General features: G+C 38.5%; 1 protein-coding gene across 1 annotated transcript; it reads left to right on the top strand.

Annotated features, from left to right (window-relative positions):
* Positions 1 to 1,313: 1,313 nt before the first annotated feature.
* LOC136170349 (serine protease 58-like) lies at positions 1,314 to 19,910 on the top strand. The gene is made up of 6 exons (XM_065938502.1): positions 1,314 to 1,370; positions 3,661 to 3,763; positions 11,413 to 11,554; positions 18,002 to 18,252; positions 19,079 to 19,215; positions 19,626 to 19,910. Exons 1-6 carry the CDS (start codon positions 1,314 to 1,316, stop codon positions 19,770 to 19,772), a joined length of 837 nt encoding a protein of 278 aa, XP_065794574.1. The 3' UTR covers positions 19,773 to 19,910.
* The last annotated feature ends 2,155 nt before the right edge of the window (positions 19,911 to 22,065 follow it).

Below are 22,065 nucleotides of genomic sequence, written 5' to 3' on the forward strand. Positions count from 1 at the left end.
CTGTCCCTAAAAGCCCATCTGCCCAAAAGCAGTTCAACTGTCTGTGGGAGAGGGAACTCCAGGCTTAGGACTTAGGTCCCCATGGAGTTTTTCAGGCCAGGGCTGTGGGGGACAGGATTCTGCACCTTAGTTCAGGAAGACGGTGTGCCCAGGTTTGCTCTGAGCCCCCTAATATATAAACCCCCTAATATAATAAGCCCCCTACTTATACTTTTCTTCAACCCCTCCCCTCTTTGTTACATTAGCTTCATCTTTCCCTGGGGTCACTATTTCATCACTCCGCCGTCATCACCAGCTTGGCCTGGTTGTTGTGATCAGCAGGTCTGAGCTAAGGAAATGGAGAAATGTAAAGCATTCATTGAGCAGTCATTTTGACAATCAGGGAATGATTTACATTCTAGATTACATTAGATCTGAGATCTATGGAATGGTTGGCAGGACCTCTAAGTGCTTTTTACCTAATGAAGAGATTGGCCTGCCAATAACACACTGCCGTGTCATCCTTGGATAACTGGGAACACAAAGAGCCTGGATGCTAACAGCCAACGTCCTGTGAGCCTTTGCTGCATCCCAGTCACTGAGCAAAGTTCTTTATAGACATGGTTAGTGGTGATTTTATGTCAGGTTAGTCTGAGATACAAAATTAAGTAAGCTTTGTATCATTCTTACTCCTGAAAATTTCCTAAACTCATAGTCTTATTCCAGTGTCACAACAACCCTGGAAAGATGAGGCAGGGCTGCTATCATTCTTTCTTTTCTCCTGATCTGTAGTGACAGGACCAAAACAAAGAATTTAAATGATTTTCTAAAAATCACACATGGCTGGAAAAACTAGAAGTACAGTATCTATATTTTATTACTGTATACCCACCACTTTTTAGCCACATCCTCCAAGCTTCAGCTCATTAGCCAGCATTCATGAATCCTGGAAAACTATACAGTCCCTCTCACAAATTTCCTGAAGTGTGGAATGAAAAGTTAACACGGGGACTTCTCTCATGGTCCAGTGGTTAAGAATCTGCCTGCCAGTGCAGGGGAGACGGGGTCAATCCCTGCTCTGGGAAGATCCCATGTGCGTTGGTGCAGCTGAGCCCCTGCGCCACAGCTACTGAGCCTGAGCTCTAGAGCCCGCAGGCCGCAACGACAGAAGCCTGCGTGCCTGGAGCCTGTGTCTGCAGCAAGAGAAGCCACTGCAGTGAGAAGCCTGGTCACCACGAGGAAGAGCATCCCCCGCTTGCCACAACTGGAGATGGTCCGCGCATGGCAGCGAAGACCCTGCGCCACCAAAAACAAATCAGTTTTAAAACGTTAACATGGCACATGCTTTCCTAAACCTCACAGTGAACACAGCCACACTGAGACTAGGGCTCGTTTGTGAAATACACTTGAGATTCCTGGACAAGATGGAGTTGTGGAAGGTTTTCTGTGGTGGGGGTGGGATTATTAGATAAAGTTTAAATATTTGAGAAAGAGAGAGACTTTTCTGCCAGGTGGTTTTTCCTGGTTCTTTTGGGAAGATTCTGGGCCAGGAAGGGAGTTTGTCTGGGGATGTGAGGACTGAGAGCAGAAAAGCAGATTTTCGGGAGAAGCTGGCACTGGGGTCTGCTGCCTGCTGAGGAGCTTCACATTGCTATCTGTAGCCCAGAGCTCTGGTCACGCATACACGACCGCTTCCTGGGGACCACTGTTTGCATCTCCTCTCAGCTCCTGAAATTTAGCCTGTCAAGCTAAACTCCTTATTCCTCTAGCTTTTCAAATTCAGTCTTCTGCCTGTTTTCCTCCTTTTAGGAAACAACTCTACCTTTCACTTTAAATTTTTTCTCTTTTTCTGACCTGTCAATCCCAAAGTCCATCCTGCTTACCTAAATCTCTTAAATCCATCCATGTCTTTCCATTCTCACTGCTGTCACCCTACTCCAGGCCATAATCTTGACTCACATGAACTAATGCATGTGCCTGCCTACTATTGCTCGACTTAACATTGTTTTACTCAGACATCTTTCCTAAACTGTAGGTGAGAGAGTATTAGACTCTTTCTTAAAACTCTTGAGTAGTTCCCTACTGACTGTAGAATGACCCCTAGCATGGTTTAGGGAGATCCCTTGACATCACCTCATTTCATCTCTTCTCATCCCCTCTTTGCCACCCACTCCTGCCTGCCCACCCCACACACTTATTTGCAGGCCTACAAAACTACTTTCAAGTGTTAATTTTCTTGTTTCAATAAATAACTTTTTTTAATGATACATTAGCCCTTGAATGTTTCCTTTTGTTTGCCAATTTCATTTTTTCCCCTTTTTGTTTTGAGATATTGATATCTGATATTGACAGTGTTCTTAAAGTTTCTCTTTGTGCAAGATAACTTTAGAATCCTATGAGTATGTAGGTATATGTATGATATTCAACATTTCCTTGTGTTTGTAAATTTCTTATCATTAAGTTCTTTATTAGAGTTATTATAGATTCCATACATATATATACATGGAGATATACCTGTCCATGGCCTCATTCCTAATATCTATCTAAGGCCTCATATCTAAGGTTTAAAGCGACTCTAAATCTATTATTGTTTCATTCTGCCATCTAACAAGATTTTCTATTTAAGTAATATCCTTGTTGTATTTGGGCTTCCCTCATAGCTCAGTTGGTAAAGAATCCGCTTGCAATGCCGGAGACCCTGGTTCAATTCCTGGGTTGGAAATATCTGCTGGAGAAGGGATAGGCTACTCACTCCAGTATTCTTGGGCTTCCCTTGGGGCTCAGCTGGTAAAGAATCTGCCTGCAATTTGGGAGACCTGGGTTCAATCCTTAGGTTGGAAAGATCCCCTGGAGAAGGGAAAGGCTGCCCACTTCAGTATTCTGGCCTGGAGAATTCCATGGACTCTATAGTCTATGGGGTCACAAAGAGTAGGAACACGACTGAGTGACTTTCACTCACACTTGTATTTGCTGCCAAAAAATCCTTTTAAATAAGGCAGCCACAGAGAAAGGAGAGAGTGAGTGAACAAGAGTACTGTCCAGAGGGCCCGTAGTAGGAACAGTGCTGCTGTCCCAGAGGGCAGTGTAGTAGGAACAGATTTGGAGATCTGACGGGGGCCTCTAGCACTGGTGTTGGTTGAGAACTTTTCTTCAAATGGTATTTGTGAATACAACCGGTACAAGTGAAGCGGTTCTGAGGAGGGGTGGGCTGAGTGTGACATGAATAAAGGAGAAGGGAGTCCGTGTCACAGAGAGGGTGGGGACATAGCTCTGCTTCGTCAGAGTAGCCCAGAAAGCAGAGGGTCAATGGGATATGTAGAGGGAGGGCTGCTAGTTAAACTTCGTGGGCAAGGAACTGGTGAAAAGAACTGAGAAGCTAGGGAAAGAACTTGGGATGAATTTTAATACCACAGAAGGTTCACTCGGTTCTTACTTCCTTAGATAAGGGATAAAGCTCAGACCCCTGAAACTCATCTTCTCATAGGGGAGCTATCAGTTAGACTGCTAGGATTTTCGTGCTAAATGACTGAGAGAGTTGGCAGGTGTAACTGATGAATCCTTTTTCACTAAGGATCAAGACTGGAAGAAGCAGTCTCTAAATGACAGACTTATAGAATCCACATCCCAGTTCTTTCATTTGCACTTAATCCTGCTGTTGAGAATCCCTGAGTGGGTTATAAGTTCTGTTCCTGCTTTGTGCCTGTTTCCACTACAACCTTATCCTCAGGACAAGATTCAGGCATCACCATGAAGTGTATCCTATTAACCTTGCTGATGATAACTGGTGAGTGACTGAAAGCATCTCTCTCTCGTTTGATTGGGCCTCAGCTAGGAGATAAGGCTGTAGAGCTCTGTTGGGAGGGAGAGCTGATGGGTCAGAACCGGGGAAGTTTGGGAAATATGTCATCTACCAGTCGTTTTCTCTACAGGCGGTGCAGAAGCTTTGTAGTTTGGTGTACTATCATTTGTTGATTTTTGCTTTTGTTGCTTGTATTGTTACTGTCGTAATAAAAAAAATTGTTAAGACCCATGTTAAGGAGTTTCTTCCCTATGTTTCCTTCTAGGAATTTTATGGTATCCCATTTACAGTAGCATCAAAAACAATAAAATACCTAGGAATAAATTTAGCAAAGGAAGTGAAAGATCTGTACAATGAAAACTATAAGACTTTGAAGAAAGAAATTAAAGAAGACATAAACAAAATTGAGATATCTCATGTTCATGGATTGGAAGAATTAATGTTAAAATTTCCACACTACCCAAAACCATCTATAGATTCAATGAGATCTCCATCAAAATTCCAATGACATTTTTCACAGAAATAAAAGAGCAGCCTTAAAATTTATATGGAATCACAAAAGACCTCAAATAACCAAAGCAATCCTGAGAACAAAGCCAAAAGCATCACACCTCAAACTATACCTCAAAACTATAATAATTAGAACATTGTGGTATTGGCATAAAAATAAAAACATAGAACAATGAAACAGAATAGAGAGCCTAGAAATAAACACTTATGTATTCAATCAGTTGATATTTGACAAAGGAGACAAGAACACTCTATTTTTCTTTAATAAATGGTGTTGGGAAAACTGACTAACCACATGCAGAAAACTGAAATGGAAAACCTGTCTTACACCACTCACAAAAATTAAACCAAAATGAATTAAATACTTAAACAAAAGACCCGAAGCTTTGACATTCCTAGAAGAAAACAGGAAAGAAGCTCCTAATTGATTTTCAAATGCTGAACCAGTCCTGCATACACAGCAGAAATCCCACATGGTCTTAGAGCATGTATAATTTTTTTTATACATAGTTGAATTAGATTTGACTAATGTTTTGTTGAGGATTTTTGATCATGAGAAGGTTTTTTTTTTTTTTTTTTTTTTTTTGTAGTTTTCTTGTAATGGCTTTGTTTTTGGTATCAAGATAATTCTGGCCTCATAGAATAATTTAGGAAATATTCCCTCTGCTTCTATCTTCTGAAAAAGATTGCAGAGAATTGGTGTAATTTCTTACTTAAATGTTTGGTAGAATTTGTGAGTCAACTCATCTGGGCCCAGTGCTTTCTCTTTTGGAAGGTTATTGTTTAATCGGTATCTTTAATAGATATAGACACATTTAGATTGTCTATTTCTTCTTGTTTGTGTTTTGGCAGAGTATATCTTAGACAGAATTCATCTAGGTTTTCATGTTTGTAGGCATAGAGTTGTTTATAGTATTCCTTTATGGTCCTTTTGGGCTTCCGGGTGGCACAGTGGTAAAGAATCCACCTGATGATGCAGGAGAATTGGAAGATGTGGGTTTGATCCCTGGGTCAAGAAGATCCCCTGGAGTAGGAAATGGCAACTCACTCCAGTATTTTTGCCTAGAAAATTTGGTGGACAGAGAAGTGTGGTGGGCTACAGTTCATGGGGTTGCAAAGAGTCAGACATGACTAAGCATTCATGCTAACAAGAGATGGTCTAGATTCAGGGATAGATTGTGGGAGTTAAATAAGACTTAGATTTACGTGCTGGAAGAGCTTAGAGTAAGAAGGAATGAGAACATTGCCTATGCCAGTGGTTTGCAACCTTTTGACCATAAGAACCCCTCTTAGTCTTATTAATAAAACATGATGTATTAACATCATATATCTTCAGAGTCCCTTGGACTGCAAGGAGATCAAACCAGTCAATCCTAAAGGAAATCAACCCGAAATAGTCATTGGAAGGACTGATGCTGAAACTGAAGCTCCAATATTTTGGCCACCTGATGTGAAGAGCTGACTCAGTGGAAAAGACCCTGATGCTGGGAAAGACTAAAGGATAAGATGGTTAGATATTATTACCGACTCAACGACCATGAATCTGAGCAAACTCCGGGAGACAGTGAAGGACAGGGAAACCTGGGGTGCTTCAGTCTATGGGGTTGCAAAGAGTCAGACACGACTTAGTGACTGAACAATAACATTAACATCGTAAAAAGATTCAAAATATTTTAAGACTAAAAGGAGTTCTTATGCTAAAAAAAGTTGTGAAGCAGGTGGCGCTACTAAAGAATCCACCTGCCAATGCAGGAGATGCAAGAGACACGGGTCTAATCTCTGGGTTGGGAAGATGCCCTGGAGTAGGAAATGGCAACGCACTGCAGTATTCTTGCCTGGAGAATCCCATGGACAGAGGAGCCTGGTGGGCAACAGTCCATGGGGTCGCAAAGAGTCCGACATTACTGAAACAACTTAGCATGCATTCATGCATGCATGGCAGAAACCAATAGTATTCAACCGATTTAAAAAATGCACACATGTATATATTTGGACAGAACTACACATGTCTATATACATAATATTAGCTTTTAGTGATGATTCTTGCTTTATATATGAATCCATAAAACCCTTGCATTAATTTCAGAGCCTTCCAGTGGCCCCTTTCATGCAAAGTGAGTTTTACTCTAATCTCTCATTAATTCATTTGTATATATGCTGCCAAAGTGAGCAGTCATTAATTTATTTGTATAATACATATGTATTGAGTTTATACCATGTGCTGGGCATTATGCTGAATGCTTGGGGATATAGTATAAATCATTGTTCTTTTACTACTTATTAGATGAAAACCCATAGACCCAGAAATATAAATTGATATAGCAAGAGAAACCCCAGTTGGAACATAGATTTTTTTAAAAAAGTAATAGTTTTATATTTTCCTGTCTCCTTTCCTGAACTGGAGAAAGCAATATTTGACCTAACTTGTTGAACCCACTAACCAAATGCCACCAAGAAAAACACCAAGAATTTTTTAAAGTGAGGTTTATTTAGCTTTATGCAGCAGGGACAACACACTCCAGAGAACCTCACGTGTCCCAGTAAAGGGAAATTGGGAGGGGCGTCTTAAAGGGTTTGATGGATAATTCGGAAGATGGAGTTAGAGAAATGGAGTCAGTTCAGAACTTGGTGTTGTCAAGAAGGAACATTCTGACTCTAATTGGGGTACCCTAACCCTAATTGGGTTCTTCAAATTTTTAATTAGTAGGTAGGAGAATTAAATTAGGGCTGGAGCTGTCATTGATAAAGAAGTAGCAATAACACAAAAAAACAGGGTGATATCAGTCAGTATCCAATGTTTAGTTATTTGGTAAGTAATGGAGAGGCTTTGTCTCTATCTTTTTCTGAGTATTAGTTTGCCATTTATCAGTGTAAAAATATTCTTGAAACTGCCATAGTATAAAATAACATTTATGGAACACACATTCTATGCATTATATGCCAAGCATTCTTTCAAGCTATTTACATACATTAATGCATTCAATTTTCACAGCAACCTTAGGAGAGAAGTTTGTTTATGATTTCAGTGTACAAATAAGGAGATTAAGATATAGAGATCTACCTAATTTGTACAAGTTTCTACTACTGGTAAGGATAGAGCTAGGATTTGAATCCAGATAATCTGTTTTCAGAGAATAAGTACTGTCCTATATTTAAGTGCCCATCTGTTCAGAATATCTCTCCCTATATTTTCATGCCAGAATTATAATTTTAATTTTGATTAACTAATGAACTTATTGCTGTTGGAGTCACAATGACTGGTCTCTGAGCATCCCTGCAGTGTGCTAGTAGAAACAGTCAGGGGCTGCAGGACAGGCTGCATGACTATGACTGTGGAGAGAACTGGGAAGTCTTAAGCCTTTGGGAGATTGGAGATGAGCTGAGTCATCCTGGAAAACTGCAGACAGGGTGAAGAAAAGTGGGAGATTGTGTGGAGGAGAAGGATGTACATGGGATTTGGAATCAGACTGAAATTGGGATCCTTGAACAAACCATCCTTTACTAGTATGACTTTTAAGTATATTTCCTAAGGTTAAGTTCTTACTTTGTAAAATAATATAAAATGTATCTACTCTATCTTTTTGTTTCCTGTGAAAATTAAAAAAAAAAAATTTTTTTTTTTTAAAAGTACTTAAAGTGCTTAGTGGGGCTTCACAGGTGGTTTCAGTCCCTGGTTTGGGAAGATACCCTGGAGGAGGAAATGGTAACCCACTGTAGTATTCTTGCCTGGGAAATCCCATAGACAGAGAGGCCTTGTGGGCTACAGTCCATGGGATCTCTAAAGAGTCAGACACGACTGAGTGACTAAACAACAATGACAAAGTGCTTAGTACAGTGTTTGTGTAGTATGGAACTTGAGTACCATGAAGTGAAAAGTGAAAAATTGGAGTAGGTTGCCATTTCCTTCTCCAGGGGATCTTCCTGAACCAGGAACTGAACCAATGTAAGGGACACTTACATTGGCAGGTGGATTCTTTACCACTGAACCACCTGGGAAATCCCACTAAGCACCTGCAGTTCAGTTCAGTCATTCAGTCGTGTCCGACTCTTTGCAACCCCATGAACTGCAGCACGCCAGGCCTCCCTGTCCATCACCAACTCCTGGAGTTTACCTAGACCCATGTCCATTGAGTCGGTGATGCCATCCAACCATCTCATCCTCCGTCGTCCCCTTCTCCTCCTGCCCTCAATCTTTCCCAGCATCAGGGTCTTTTCAAATGAGTCAGCTCTTCGTATCAGGTAGCCAAAGTATTGGAGTTTCAGCTTCAATATCAGTCCTTCCAATGAATACCCAGGACTGATTTCCTTTAGGATGGACTGGTTGGATCTCCTTGCAGTCCAAGGGACTCTCAAGAATTGTCTTCAACACCACAGTTCAAAAGCATCAATTCTTTGGTGCTCAGCTTTCTTTATAGTCCAACTCTTACATCCATACATGACCACTGGAAAAACCATAGCTTTGACTAGACAGACCTTTGTTGATGAAGTAATGGCTCTGCTTTTTAATATGCTGTCTAGGTTGGTCATAACTTTCCTTCCAAGGAGTAAGCGTCTTTTAATTTCATGGCTGCAATCACCATCTGCAGTGATTTTAGAGCCCAAAAAGATAAAAGTCAGCCAGTTTCCACTGTTTCCCCATCTATTTGTAAAGAAGTGATGGGACCGGATGCCATGAGCTTAGTTTTCTGAGTGTTGAGCTTTAAGCCAACTTTTTCACTCTCCTCTTTCACGTTCATCAAGAGGTGAAAGTTCTCTTTAGTTCTTCTTCACTTTCTGCCATAACGGTGGTGTCATTTGCATATCTGAAGTTATTGCTATTTCTCCCAGCAATCTTGATTCCAGCTGTGCTTCCTCCAACCCAGCGTTTCTCATGATGTACTCTGTATATAAGTTAAATAAGCAGGGTGACAATATACAGTCTTGACATACTCCTTTTCCTATTTGGAACCAACCTGTTGTTCCATGTCCTTTTCTAACTGTTGCTTCTTGACCTGCATACAGGTTTCTCAAGAGGCAGGTCAGGTGGTCTGGTATTCCCATCTCTTTCAGAATTTTCCACAGTTTGTGGTGATCCACACAGTCAAAGGCTTTGGCATAGTCAATAAAGCAGAAATAGATGTTTTTCTAGAACTCTTCTTGCTTTTTCGATAGTCCAACAGATGTTGGCAATTTGATCTCTGGTTCCTCTGCCTTTTCTAAAACCAGCTTGAACATCCAAAAGTTCACAGTTCATGTATTGCTGAAGCCTTGCTTGGAGAATTTTGAGCATTACTTTACTAGCTTGTGAGATGAGTGCAATTGTGTGGTAGTTTGAGCATTCTTTGGTATTGCTTTTCTTTGCGGTTGGAATGAAAACTGACCCTTTACAGTCCTGTGGCCACTGCTGAGTTTTCCAAATTTGCTTGCATATTGAGTGCAGCACTTTGAGCTCAACTGGAGTTCCATCACCTCCACTAGCTCTGTTCATAGTGATGCTTCCTAAGGCCCACTTGACGTCACATTCCAGGATATCTGGCTCTAAGTGTGTGATCACACCACTGTGATTATCTGGGTCATGAAGATCTTTTTTGTACAGTTCTTCTGTGTATTCTTGCCACCTCTTTTTAATATCTTCTGCTTCTGTTAGGTCCATACCATTTCTGTCCTTTATTGAGCCCATCTTTGCATGAAATGTTCCCTTGGTATCTCTAATTTTCTTGAAGAAATCTCTAGTATTTCCCATTCAATTGTTTTCTTCTATTTCTTTGCACTGATGACTGAGGAAGGCTTTCTTATCTCTCCTTGCTATTCTTTGGAACTCTGCATTCAAATGGGAATATCTTTCCTTTTCTCCTTTGCTTTTGGCTTCTCTTCTTTTCACAGCTATTTATAAGACCTCCCCAGATAGCCATTTTTCTTTTTTGCATTTCTTTTCCTTGGGGATGGTCTTAATTCCTGTCTCCTGCACAATGTCACGAACCTCTGTCCATAGTTCATCAGGCACTCTATCAGATCTAGTCCCTTAAATCTATTTCTCACTTCCACTGTATAGTCATAAGGGATTTGATTTAGGTCATACCTGAATGGTCTAGTGGTTTTCCCTACTTTCTTCAGTTTAAGTCTGAATTTGGCAATAAGGAGTTCATGATCTGAGTTACAGTCAGCTCCTGGTCTTGTTTTTGCTGACTGTATAGAGCTTCTCCATCTTTGACTGCAAAGAACATAATCAATCTGATTTTGGTGTTGACCATCTGGTGATGTCCATGTGTAGAGTCTTCTCTTGTGTTGTTGGAAGAGGGTGTTTTCTATGACCAGTGCATTCTCTTGGCAGAACTCTATTAGCCTTTGCCCTGCTTCATTCTGTACTCCAAGGCCAAATTTGCCTGTTACTCCAGGTGTTTCTTGACTTCCTACTTTTGCATTCCAGTCCCCTATAATGAACAGGAAATCTTTTTTGGGTGTTTGTCTAGAAGGTCTTGTAGGTCTTCATAGAACTGTTCAGCTTCAGCTTCTTCAGCGTTACTGGTTAGGGCATAGACTTGGGTTACTGTGATATTGAATGGTTTGCCTTGGAAATAAACAAAGATCATTCTGTCATTTTTGAGATTGCACTTTAGATACTTTAAAAATAGATATTTTAAAATTTTCACAGGAAATAAAAAGGTGGAGTGGATGCATTTTATATTATTTTACAAAGTAAGAATTTAACCTTAGGAAATTTACTTAAAGTCATATAACTAGTAAATGATGGTTGATTCAAGGATTCTGACTTCAGTCTATCTGATTCCAAATCCTGTGTATGTCCTTCTCCTCTATATGATCTCCCTGCTTCTCTTCAGAAGGAAATGGCAGCCCATTCCAGTGTTCTTGCCTGGGAAATCCCATGGACAGAGGAGCCTGGTGGGCTACAGTCCATGGGGTCACAAAAGAGTTGGACATCACTGAGCAACTAAGCAACAATAGCAAAGTGCTTAGTACAGTGTTTGTACTAAGTATGGAACTTAGTACCATAAGGTAGGCTAAGTGATTAATGTGGTAAATACTGATACTATCTGACACTGGTATCTTAAAATCTGTATAACCATGCCAGTTCCCTTTAATCAGCTGGGTTATATCCCAGTGATTCTTCTGTTTGTGTGTTTCAGGTGTTATTTCAGTTTTTATTGAAGATGTTGCAGACCTAAGCAATCTTTTCTATTTATTATATCTGAAATCCAGTTACAAGTCCTGTATGGGGACTCTGATTGCTCCTCAGTGGGTGATAACGGCAGCACACTGCTTCTTACCGTAAGTGGTGGGCAATGTTCTACTCTATTAAGGCTTCCAGGCTGGGGCTCAACACTCCTGTGGAAATTCTATAAAACTTGTGCTAGTCAGGAAGTCTGAATGTTTCGATGGTAAAGGGGAGCTCAAGCATACAGGTAAAATTTAACTACACATTCTTATGTTTAACATGTCCAGAAAGGAAACAGTTTATGGTATAGTACAATATTTCATATACACGTAAAAATAAACCTGCACATTGTTCTTAACAGTTTTAAGATTCACCCAAAACTGTTAGATGTGGCTGTATTTAATTTTTCATTGCTGTATAATTTTTCAATGTGAATGTCACAGAGTTTGGTTCATTCTTTTCTTGATAGATGTTTCAGTTATTTCTAGCTTTCTGCTATTTTGAAGTGTTACTGTAAACATATGATGTACCTTAGAACTTATTCTTGTATATGTATCTGTGAGATATATTCTGTATCTATATATGTATTGGTATCACAACATATTGGTTTATATCCGTGAGTACACCTCTTGGTATATAAATAGAATATATAATAGCGAGTGGAATTTCTTGGTTGTAGAGCTTACAAATGTTTACTTTTACATACCCTCCAGCAATTTATGAGTTCTTCCAACATTGGGTATTGTCAAGCTCTTTAATTTTTTTGCTGATTAAGTGTCAGTTATCTTAATTGTGTTACTTTTACTAGTAGTGATGATCAACATCCTCCCTCCCCATCCTCCTCTTCCTTCTCCTGACGATAATGTATCTTTTGGGAAATAATCTTTTTTGTCTTTTGAACATTTTGTGTATTGTAAAAATACTGCTTCATAGGATTTCTATAAGTGCTCTAGATATTACTCGTTTGTCAGTTATACATATTGAAAATATCTTCCACTCTGTGGCTTTGTCTTCTCTCTATGGTGTATTTTCATGCATAAGAGTTCTTAACGTCAAAAAAAAAGAGAGAGAGAAAATATATAAATAAATAAATATTTATAAATAATAAATGATATATATATATAAATAAGTTAAAAACCCAAATGGTACTTTGCAACTAATGTTTAAGACATATATTCAAACATATAGAGCATGCAAGCTTTCAATGAAAAAATAAGTGATTCATTAATGTAAAAAGAGTCCTTAACTTCAGTATAATTAAATTTAAAACTTGAATTATCAGTCTTTATTTGTGGTTGTTGATCATTGTGCCTAGTTAAAAATATCTTTTATGATCATAAGCAGAAAGGTATTCCTTTACCTTTACTTCTAAAGATTTTAAAGCTTTGATTTTCATATTTAAATTTTTTGTATAATTTGGAATTGATTTTTGTGAATGGTGTGAAGTAGGGATCCAATTTTATTTTTTTTTAACATATTAAGCGAAATATCCAAATATCATTTGTTAAGTAGTCTCTTCTTTCCCCACTGATCTACAGTATCTGTTTGTCATTTATCAAATTTCCATTTGTACATGGGTCTGTTTCTGGGCTGTCATTGTTGTTCCATTGGTTTATTTATTATAGACCACAGTGCCTTAATAATTATGACTTTATCATAATTTTTGATGTGTGATGTGGTTGGCCAGCCATCTTATTCTTCATCAGGAATGCTTAGGAATTCTTTTACATAAATTTAAAAATCAACTTGTTGCATTCTATGAAAAATTCTATTGGGATTTGCTTGGAAGTGCTTTGACTTTTTATTATTAGTCGAACAGTAGTATCACTAATTATTAATGAAATGCAAATCAAAACCACAATGAGATATCACCTCATACCTGTCAGAATGGTAATCATGAAAAAATGTACAAATAACAAATGTTGGAGAGGATGTGGAGAGAAGAGAACTCATACACACTATTCGTGGGAATTTAAATTGGTGTGCCAGTCTGGAAAACATTATGGAGTTTCTCAAAAATCTAAAAATAAAACTGTAACATGATCCAGCAGTTCCACTCCTGGTCAAATATCCAGAAAATATGAAAACAGTAATTAAAAAAGATACATGCACCCCCGATGTTCATAGAAGCATGATTTACAGTAGCCAAGATATGGAAGCAACCCAAGCGTCCATCAACAGTTGAATGAATAAAGAAGTTGTGAGATATATATATATTTATCTCCACATATATATATTCAATGAGAAGTTACTGAGCCATAAACAAAAGGAATTCTGCCATTTGCAGCAACATGGATGGACCTAGAGAATATTATGCTTAGTCAAATAAGTTAGAGAGAGACAAATACGATATGATTTCACTTAAATGTGGAATCTAAAAAATGATACAAATGAGTGTATATGCAAAACGGAAACAGACTCCCAGATATAGAAAACAAGCTGAGATTTACCAGAGGGGAAACAGATGGAGGAAGGGGAAAATTAGGGGTATGGGATTAACAGATACAGACTACTGTGTTTGAAATACATATGCAACAAGGATATATTATATAGAATAGGGAAGTACAGCCATTATCTTATAATGACTATGAATGGAGAATAATCTGTAAAAATACTGAATCACTATCTTGTACACTTGAAACTAATATAATGTTGTAAATCAACTATACTTCAATAAAAAGGAATAAAATAAAATTTCCACTTGATTGAATCTTCCATTTGTAAGTTTAGAATTTTGGGAGTGAGTTTTCTAAATTTTTCCAAATTAAAAAAATGTTTTGATAAGGGAAACTTCCTTCACTGTTGGTTGATGGGGATGTGAATTGGTGCAGCCATAATAGAAAGCAGCATGGAGGTTCCTTAAAAGATTAAAAGTAGAGTTACCCTATGACCTAGCAGTCCTACTCCTGGGCATATATCCAAAAGACAGAAACTCTAATTCTAAAAGATATATGCACCCCATTATTCATAGCAGCATTATTTATTGTACAATAACCAAGATATGGAAGCAACCTAAATGTCCAATGACAGATGAATAGATAATGAAGATGTGTATATCGATATAAAATGGAATATTACTCAGCCATAAAAAGAATGAAATAATGCCATTTGCAGCAACATGGATGGAACTAGAGATTATCATACTAAGTGAAGTAAGTCAGACAAAGACAAAGATCATATGATATCACTTATTGTGGAATCTAAAAAATGATACAAATGAACTTATATAAAAAACAGAAATAGATCCACAGACATAGAAAACAAACTTATGGTTACCAAAAGGGAAAGGTAAGGAGGGATAAATGAGGAGTTTTGGATTAACAGACAGACAGTACTCTTTTGTGGTCTGAGAATGTGATCTGTGTGATACTGATTCTTTGAAAATCATTGAGACTTAGTTTTGGGACTAGTATGGAGTCAGTTTTTATAAATGTTTCTTGTGTGCTTGAAAGAAAGTGTACTCTCTAATTTTATGGGTGAAGGTTTTATGTATGTTCAGTATATCCAGTATACCAAACTTTTAAACTATTTAATTAAAATCTTCTATATCCTTTCTAATTTTTTTTTTTTTTTGCTTGATACCAGGAAATGAGAGGATTGTGTTGAAGTTATTCCTTTGTGTTAGTAGACTGGTCAAAATAGTTCTATGAATTTATTTTTATTTTTGTTTTTAAAAATATATTTTAGACTATTTTATTTGGTATCTATAAATTTAGGTATGTTTATAAATTTAGGTACTTGGTACATTCCTGGTAAAATTAAACCTGTTATTATATGTCGTTTCTTTCTCTCATACGGTTAATATGTTTTATCTTAAAACCTATTTTTGTCAGCTTTTAATACACCACCCCTGATTTTCTTTTGGTTATTGTTGTCCTGGTATATCATGTTTACATCTTTTCTTTCCCACCTTTCTGTATCCTTTTGATTTAAGCATGTATCTTAATTTATATATAGCAGGACTTAAAAAAATGTAATACTATAATTTGTCTTTTAATTGGTGAGTTTAGGCCATTTGTGGTTATTTTGGTTATTGCTATGTTTATATTTACTTTTTACCTGTTTTGAATTTCTACTGTATTTTATTTGGCTAAAAATACTTTTGCTTTCTTCTTAGGTTAGTAATTTAGATAACTTTTTAATTTTTAATTAAAATTAATTAATTAATTAATTAATTAAATTAAATTAATTTAATTAATTAAATTTAATTAATTTTTCTATTCTTTCTGTTATTACTTTGTAAATTTTAATGGCTTCCCTGGTGGCTCAGCTGGTAAAGAATCCACTTGCAACGCGGGACACGTGGGTTCCATCCCTGGGTTGGGAAGATCCCCTGGAGAAGGGAACGGCTACCCACTCTAGTATTCTGGCCTGAGAATTCCATGGACTGTATAGTCCATGGGGTCGCAAAGAGTCAGACACGACTGACTTTCACTTTCACTTTTCAAATTTTAATTTAATAAAGTCTTAAGTTAAACAATATCCCAATGTTCATCCTGTACTCCTTCTCAGTTACTTTCCACTCATATTTCTCAGAGGCACCTACTATTCTGGTACTTTTTCACCATAGTTTAGTTTTCTGAAGCACTATTTTATTTTTGGCTGTGCTGCGTCTTCGTTGCTGCAGTGGGCTTTCTCTGGTTGCAGTGAATGGGGGCTACTCCGCTGTAGTGCATGGGTTTCTCCTTGTGGAGCATGGGCTCTAGAGCACTGTAGTTGTGGTGCAGAGGCTCAGCTGTCCCACAGCATGTGCCATCTTCCTGGACCAGGGATCACACTGGTGTCTCCTGCATTGTCAGACGGATTCTTTACCACTGAGCCATCAGGAAAGCCCTCCTCCATGCCATAGAGTTGTTTTAAGCTGAACTTCACTAGCCATAATTTGCCCAAGAATCACATTTACTTATGAATTTTCTTCAATTTAAGTAGACTTCTAAATTATAAGTATAGCTTACAATGCTGTTGTGGTTCAGTTGCAAAGTTGTGTCTGACTCTTTGCAATCCCATGGACTGCAGCATGCCAAGCTCCCATATCCTTCACTATCTTCTGGAGTTTGCTCAAACTCCATGTCTGTTGAGTCAGTGATGCTATCTAACCATCCATCCTCTGCTGCCCCCTTCTCCTTTTGCATTTAGTCTTTCCCAGCACAAGGGTCTTTTCCAGTGACTTGACTCTTTGTGTCAGGTGGCCAAAGTATTGGAGCTCCATCTTCAGCATCAGCCCTTCCAATGGATATTCAGGATTGATTTCCTTTAGGATTGACTAGTTTGATCTCCTTGCAGTCTAAGGCACTCTCAAGAGTCTTCTCCAGCACCACAGTTTTATCTTATAAACTCCCAACAGAGTGACAAGAATAGATTGAGACAAATTATACTGCTGTTAGGAGACAAATTTAGCACTTGGGATTGCAACAGAAAAGTGGTGTTCAGTACTAATATGGTATTTATTTCACTGTTATGGTTGGAGAGACCCCTGAGTGGGAGACTCAGGGACCTCAGAGAAGTGTCCTGTTCTGAAGAATCTTGAGCCATGTTAGTGAGTGAATTTCAACTGGATCTCAGTGGAACATCCAGTATTTTTGACTCTTATTCTTGTAAAGGACCATCAGAAAACCCTGTTAATTCAGTGAATTTTTGGTTGAGATGAGTAGAGCATAGTATATTTGGATGATCCTCCCTAGTTTTAAAATAATTCAATTCTCTAAGCTGTTAATTATTTCATTTGTGCAATCTCATATTTCCTGTTTACCCCCAACACCCAAAGAAGTCCACTTAACAGAAACTACTTTCAGAGAAGACTTGACTATCCACTTGTGCACTTCTCTCAGCTATTTCTGGGTGTCAGATTGAAGCTTCTCCCTAGAAATATGCTAAAATTGGAGACCGAGCTATTGTATGCCTTAAGTCCTGGAGGCACCATTCACATTATAGTCTGGGTTAATGGCAACCATAAAGAAGGCTGCGTGCTGAAAGATTGATGCTTTCAAACTGTGGTGTTGGAGAAGACTCTTGAGAGTCCCTTGGACAGCAAGGAGATCAAACCAGTCAATCCTAAAGGAAATCAACCCTGAATATTCCTGAGAAGGACTAATGCTGAAGTTCCAATACTTTGGCCACCTAATGCAAAGAGCTGACTCACTGGAAAAGACCCTGATGCTGGGAAAGACTGAGGGCAGGAGAAGGGGGTGACAGAAGATGAGATGGTTGTATGGCATCATCAACTCAATAGACATGAGTTGGAGCAAACTCTGGGAGACAGTGAAGGGTAGGGAAACCTGGCATGCTGCAGTGCTTGGGATTGCAAAGAGTCGGACATGACTGAGCAACTGAAAAACAACAATGGCAACCCACTACATTTTATGGCAGACAACCTACATGACCACAAGTGGTAGTTATGCATAAAGGTTCAGATGGACAAATAGGAGAGGAGGTTAAATGGATTACTATGGAAGGAAAGTGCACGTGACTGTGTGTGTGTGAGGGAGATAGAAAGAAAGAGAGATTAGCCTTGTGATATGTGGTAGTAGATAATATCAACCTTTTTTCTCTCCATTTTCCAGAGATCTCCAGGTTATCTTAACTGGTGGAGCCATAACTTTTCAAGAGTTTATTGGGGAGATTCTGCCTTATGAGGAGATCGTTGTTCACCCAAATTTCACTTTCACTTCTCCTAAAAATGATCTTATGCTGATAAAGTTGTCTGTACCTCTCACCTTCTTCTCTACCAGCATGTTTCAGTTGCCTGTTTCCAATGCAAGTGACATTTCAGATTACTTGGTTTACACTTGGATGGAGGAAAAAAGATCTTTTGGTGAGTGACTGTCAACAAAGAATAGTTAGCTGTTTTCTTGGATATGTTCACATCTTCAGGATCTCTGAGGAGTCAGGGGAAGGAATTGGAACTAATTTTTAAGCATTCAATTGTAACAGTAGAAATAGAGCAATGGTGTCAGCTCTTTAGAATAGAAAGGGTCATCTCCTTTAGGACTTCGGGAATCAAATCCTAAATCAATGTGTTGCATGTATGTATCATGTTGGTACACACTGCAGAGGGCTGAAGCTCAGGGATTTATGTTTGAGTTTTGGTTCTACCACTTATTATATGATTACTGACAGATCCTTTAACTTCTCTGAATCTTTATTTGCAAATTGATGCAAATCATATTTTTCCTTTACCTGCCTATCAGTGATATAGTTATCACTTACAACAATGATAGATGCTACCATTTGTTGAACACTAATTATGTCCCAGGCACTAAGCATCTTATATGTATTATTCAGTCATCATCATATATCATGTAGATCAGTTTTCTTAGGATTTATATCTTATAAATGAGGAAACCAAGACTCAGGGAAGTTAACTAGTTGTCCAAAATCATAAACTTCGTGATGGTTTGGATTTGATGAGCTTGGATTCAGATATTGTTTGGAGTATCTTGGTTGGCACCACACCTTGATGCTGATCATCTTTCAAAGATGATAAATAAACAGAAGGACATGTTTAATCCATGATCTATTCCTTCAGTTCTTTCTCTGCAGTCCATTCTAACTGAAAAGAAGCCCTGAAGGAGAGGGAGGCAAAATACCTTATGAAAATGCAAATATGACTGAAAGCCTCCTTTATTTATTATGTTTAGGGAATACAAGAGGTTACCTGCAGAGCTTCATGACTGAACTGAGTATTGATTCAGTCTGCAGAACATTACTGCATAAAAAGTCTTTTGAAGACTTGTTCTGTGTGGGACGCTTAAGAAAAAACACAGAAGAATGCCAGGTAACCTTTCTCATTTCATTTGCCCATAAGCTCAGTTTCTATTCTTTCTCTTTGTCTTTGTGTCTCTGTTACCTCTCATCCTTCATAAGGGTCTATATTTTGCAGACAGACTGAGAGCTCAGACAGTAAAGGGCTGAAGAATGATGAGTCTGTCTCCTCCTCCATCTTATGTGAGAGATGAGAGAAATAGATTGTTGAGGAGTGTGAGGCTGTCTTCCAGCTACCATTTTGAAATTTATGTCCAGGGATGACTAGGAGGTAGGGGTGGTTAATGCAGTGGAAAGCAGCTTTCACACTATTGCATCCCAGGCCCTTTTGCATGGCAGATATAATGGCCTTTGCTTTTGTTCAAGAGTTGACAAATTTCCAGGTGGGAAGGAAGTTCTGATCCCCTCTGTTCTGTCTGGCAGGTGACCACAGGTGCACCAGCCACATGTGGCGATAAATTACAAGGAATTATGTCTTGGACAACTGGATGTTTTCCGACAGATCTTTCTGCTGTCTTCATTGACATCTACAGCCACATTCCATGGATCAAGAACGTTATTTCTACATAAGCTGATTCGCAACTCCATTGACACCCTCCCTACATCCCAGCTGATCCATGGAAACCACATTCTGTATCTTAGTCCCAATTTTTCCTAGGATCTAGGCTTGAGTGTAGTGTCAAAAGAAATCATTGATGACTCCTTCGTGTTGACATTTCTCTAGTTTCTTTAACTACTTCTTTGCTTATTCCCAGCTCACGAACAAGTGTTTATATAACATTGAAAACATGGATGCTGGTCTCAAGAAGTGTAGTCCTACCAACTAAGATACTTCTGTTAAAATACTGCCTGTTTTATCCTAAGAACACAGAAGACAAGTGGGTATGAGGAACAACAACTACTAGGAGTCTGTTTGGGCGTGATGTGAACCACATAACTGAGCAATAATTGGCTGAAATTAGTTAGAAGATTTAGTAATTCTTCTAGTGACCAAATGTCTCCTGGGTGAGTGAGTGAGTGAGAGAGAGAGAGAGTATGTATGTGTGTATGGGTGTTATAGTCAATGTTTCCATTACCTACTTAAAAGATCTGTGAAATCAAAATTTTCTGAGGTTTGCTGAGGCCACCCATAGGTCAGTGTAATTTCAGAATATGGGTTTATCTGAATTTTATAATTCATATTACAAATATCAAGGATTTCATAAGTGGTTGGATTGTTTTTTTTTAAAATATATTTTCCTTCCAATACATTTTCCTTTCTTACAGGGAAATGCAATAGTGAAATTCTTGAGGATTTTGGCTGAGAGATTTTATGCATGTCCCTGAATGCATTCTCTAGGCCATGCATATATTCGTGAGCACATGCTTTTATTCTCAAGCACACCCAAAAGACACTTGTTTATTGTTCCACAAATATATTCTCCACATATCAAGTTTCATTAATCCATGATAGAGTAAACTGATTTTGATCTAAAATCTGCTAATTTTTATATAAAATACTGAGTGATCAAGAAATTTTAGTATCTGACATGTAAAACACCTTTTTTTTTGTCCAATGCAATGAAATATTGGGATTCTTTTGTTCAAATTGCTGATTGATATAAATTGCTTACTTTCACAAAGCTTTTCCAAATCAAAGCTATTACTCCTTCTAAGACTATCATGGTGATCAGAGATAATGTGTTAAGTGCTAAGTATATTGGAATGCATAAGAGGAATTCAGGAATTGGCCTCAGTTAGTAATTTTAAGTTTCCAACTGTTTCATTTTTTGTTGCCTACTTAATTCCTACTCCAAGTTGTTAGAGATTTCTCTGTCCTTACATGATATGCCAGATGGTATATTGTCCTCAGCCATTTGAGCTAGTTGCAACCTGAACTTTTCGTTGGCATGATTTTCCTAACAATCTACCTGTACTTCTGTCCTCCTTTTTCTGGCCTTATTCTTAGAGTTCTCAATGTGTTCATCCCACTGCAGTTGTTCTAGATTCAATCAGGCCCTCTACTTGCAAGCCTATCTTATTGATTGGGTCACCAATACTTCAACCATTGGGCATTTTTGCTTCTTCACGTCTTCTGACTTTGGATTTTCCTAGTATGAATTGCCTTCTTTCTATCCCACCTTGCTCTCCAATGTAAAAAGGAAAGGGTAAATCATTGCCTCTATCTATTTATTAATCTATCTATGAATGTCCTTCCTTGGTGGCTCAGATGGTGAAGAATCTGCTGCAGTGGGGAAGGTCCAGGTTTGTTCCCTGGATCAGAAAGATCCTCTGGAGAAGGAAATGGCAACCCACTTCAGCATTCTTGCCTGGAAAAACCCATGGACAGAGAAGCCTGGTGGGCTACAGTTCATGGGGTCACAAAGAGTCAGACACGACTGAGAGACTAACATATGAGTGGACAGTTAATCAATCTACTTATTTGTGGAGAGTGTGAATACCTTTCTACTTATCCGGCCAATTTCTCCTAAACTCAATACTGTGTAAGAAAGAAAGTGAAAGTGCTAGTCACTCATTCCTGTTTCACTCTTTGCAAGGCTATGGACTGTAGCCCACCAGGCTCCTCTGTCCTTGGGATTCTCCAGGCAAGAATACTGGAGTGGGTTCAGAAGACTGAACCCAGATCTCCCATATCACAGGCAGATTCTTTACCATCTGAGCCATCAAGGAAGCCTCAGTCTTGCATATGGTTGATTGCAAAGCCTTTTCATTTCCATCCCACATTTAACTTGGTTTATCAGTAACTTCAGGTAGCCTTGTGCCCTGTCTTCCCTCACATCCACCTCCCTCTCCTGACATATCCACCAATCACTGTTGTATTCCCTTTCTGGTTCCTTTTTCTCTTTCCATGGATTGGGGTTAA

Source organism: Muntiacus reevesi, chromosome 6 (assembly GCF_963930625.1).
Source record: "Muntiacus reevesi chromosome 6, mMunRee1.1, whole genome shotgun sequence".
Taxonomy (NCBI): Eukaryota; Metazoa; Chordata; class Mammalia; order Artiodactyla; family Cervidae; genus Muntiacus; species Muntiacus reevesi.

Coding starts and splice junctions, on each gene's coding strand:
- LOC136170349 (XM_065938502.1), top strand. CDS start 1,314: ATGGCACATGCTTTCCTAAACCTCACAGTGAACACAGCCACACTGAGA. Junction 11,555..18,001: donor GCAGCACACTGCTTCTTACC/GTAAGTGGTGGG, acceptor TCCATTTTCCAG/AGATCTCCAGGTTATCTTAA. Junction 18,253..19,078: donor GGAGGAAAAAAGATCTTTTG/GTGAGTGACTGT, acceptor TATTATGTTTAG/GGAATACAAGAGGTTACCTG.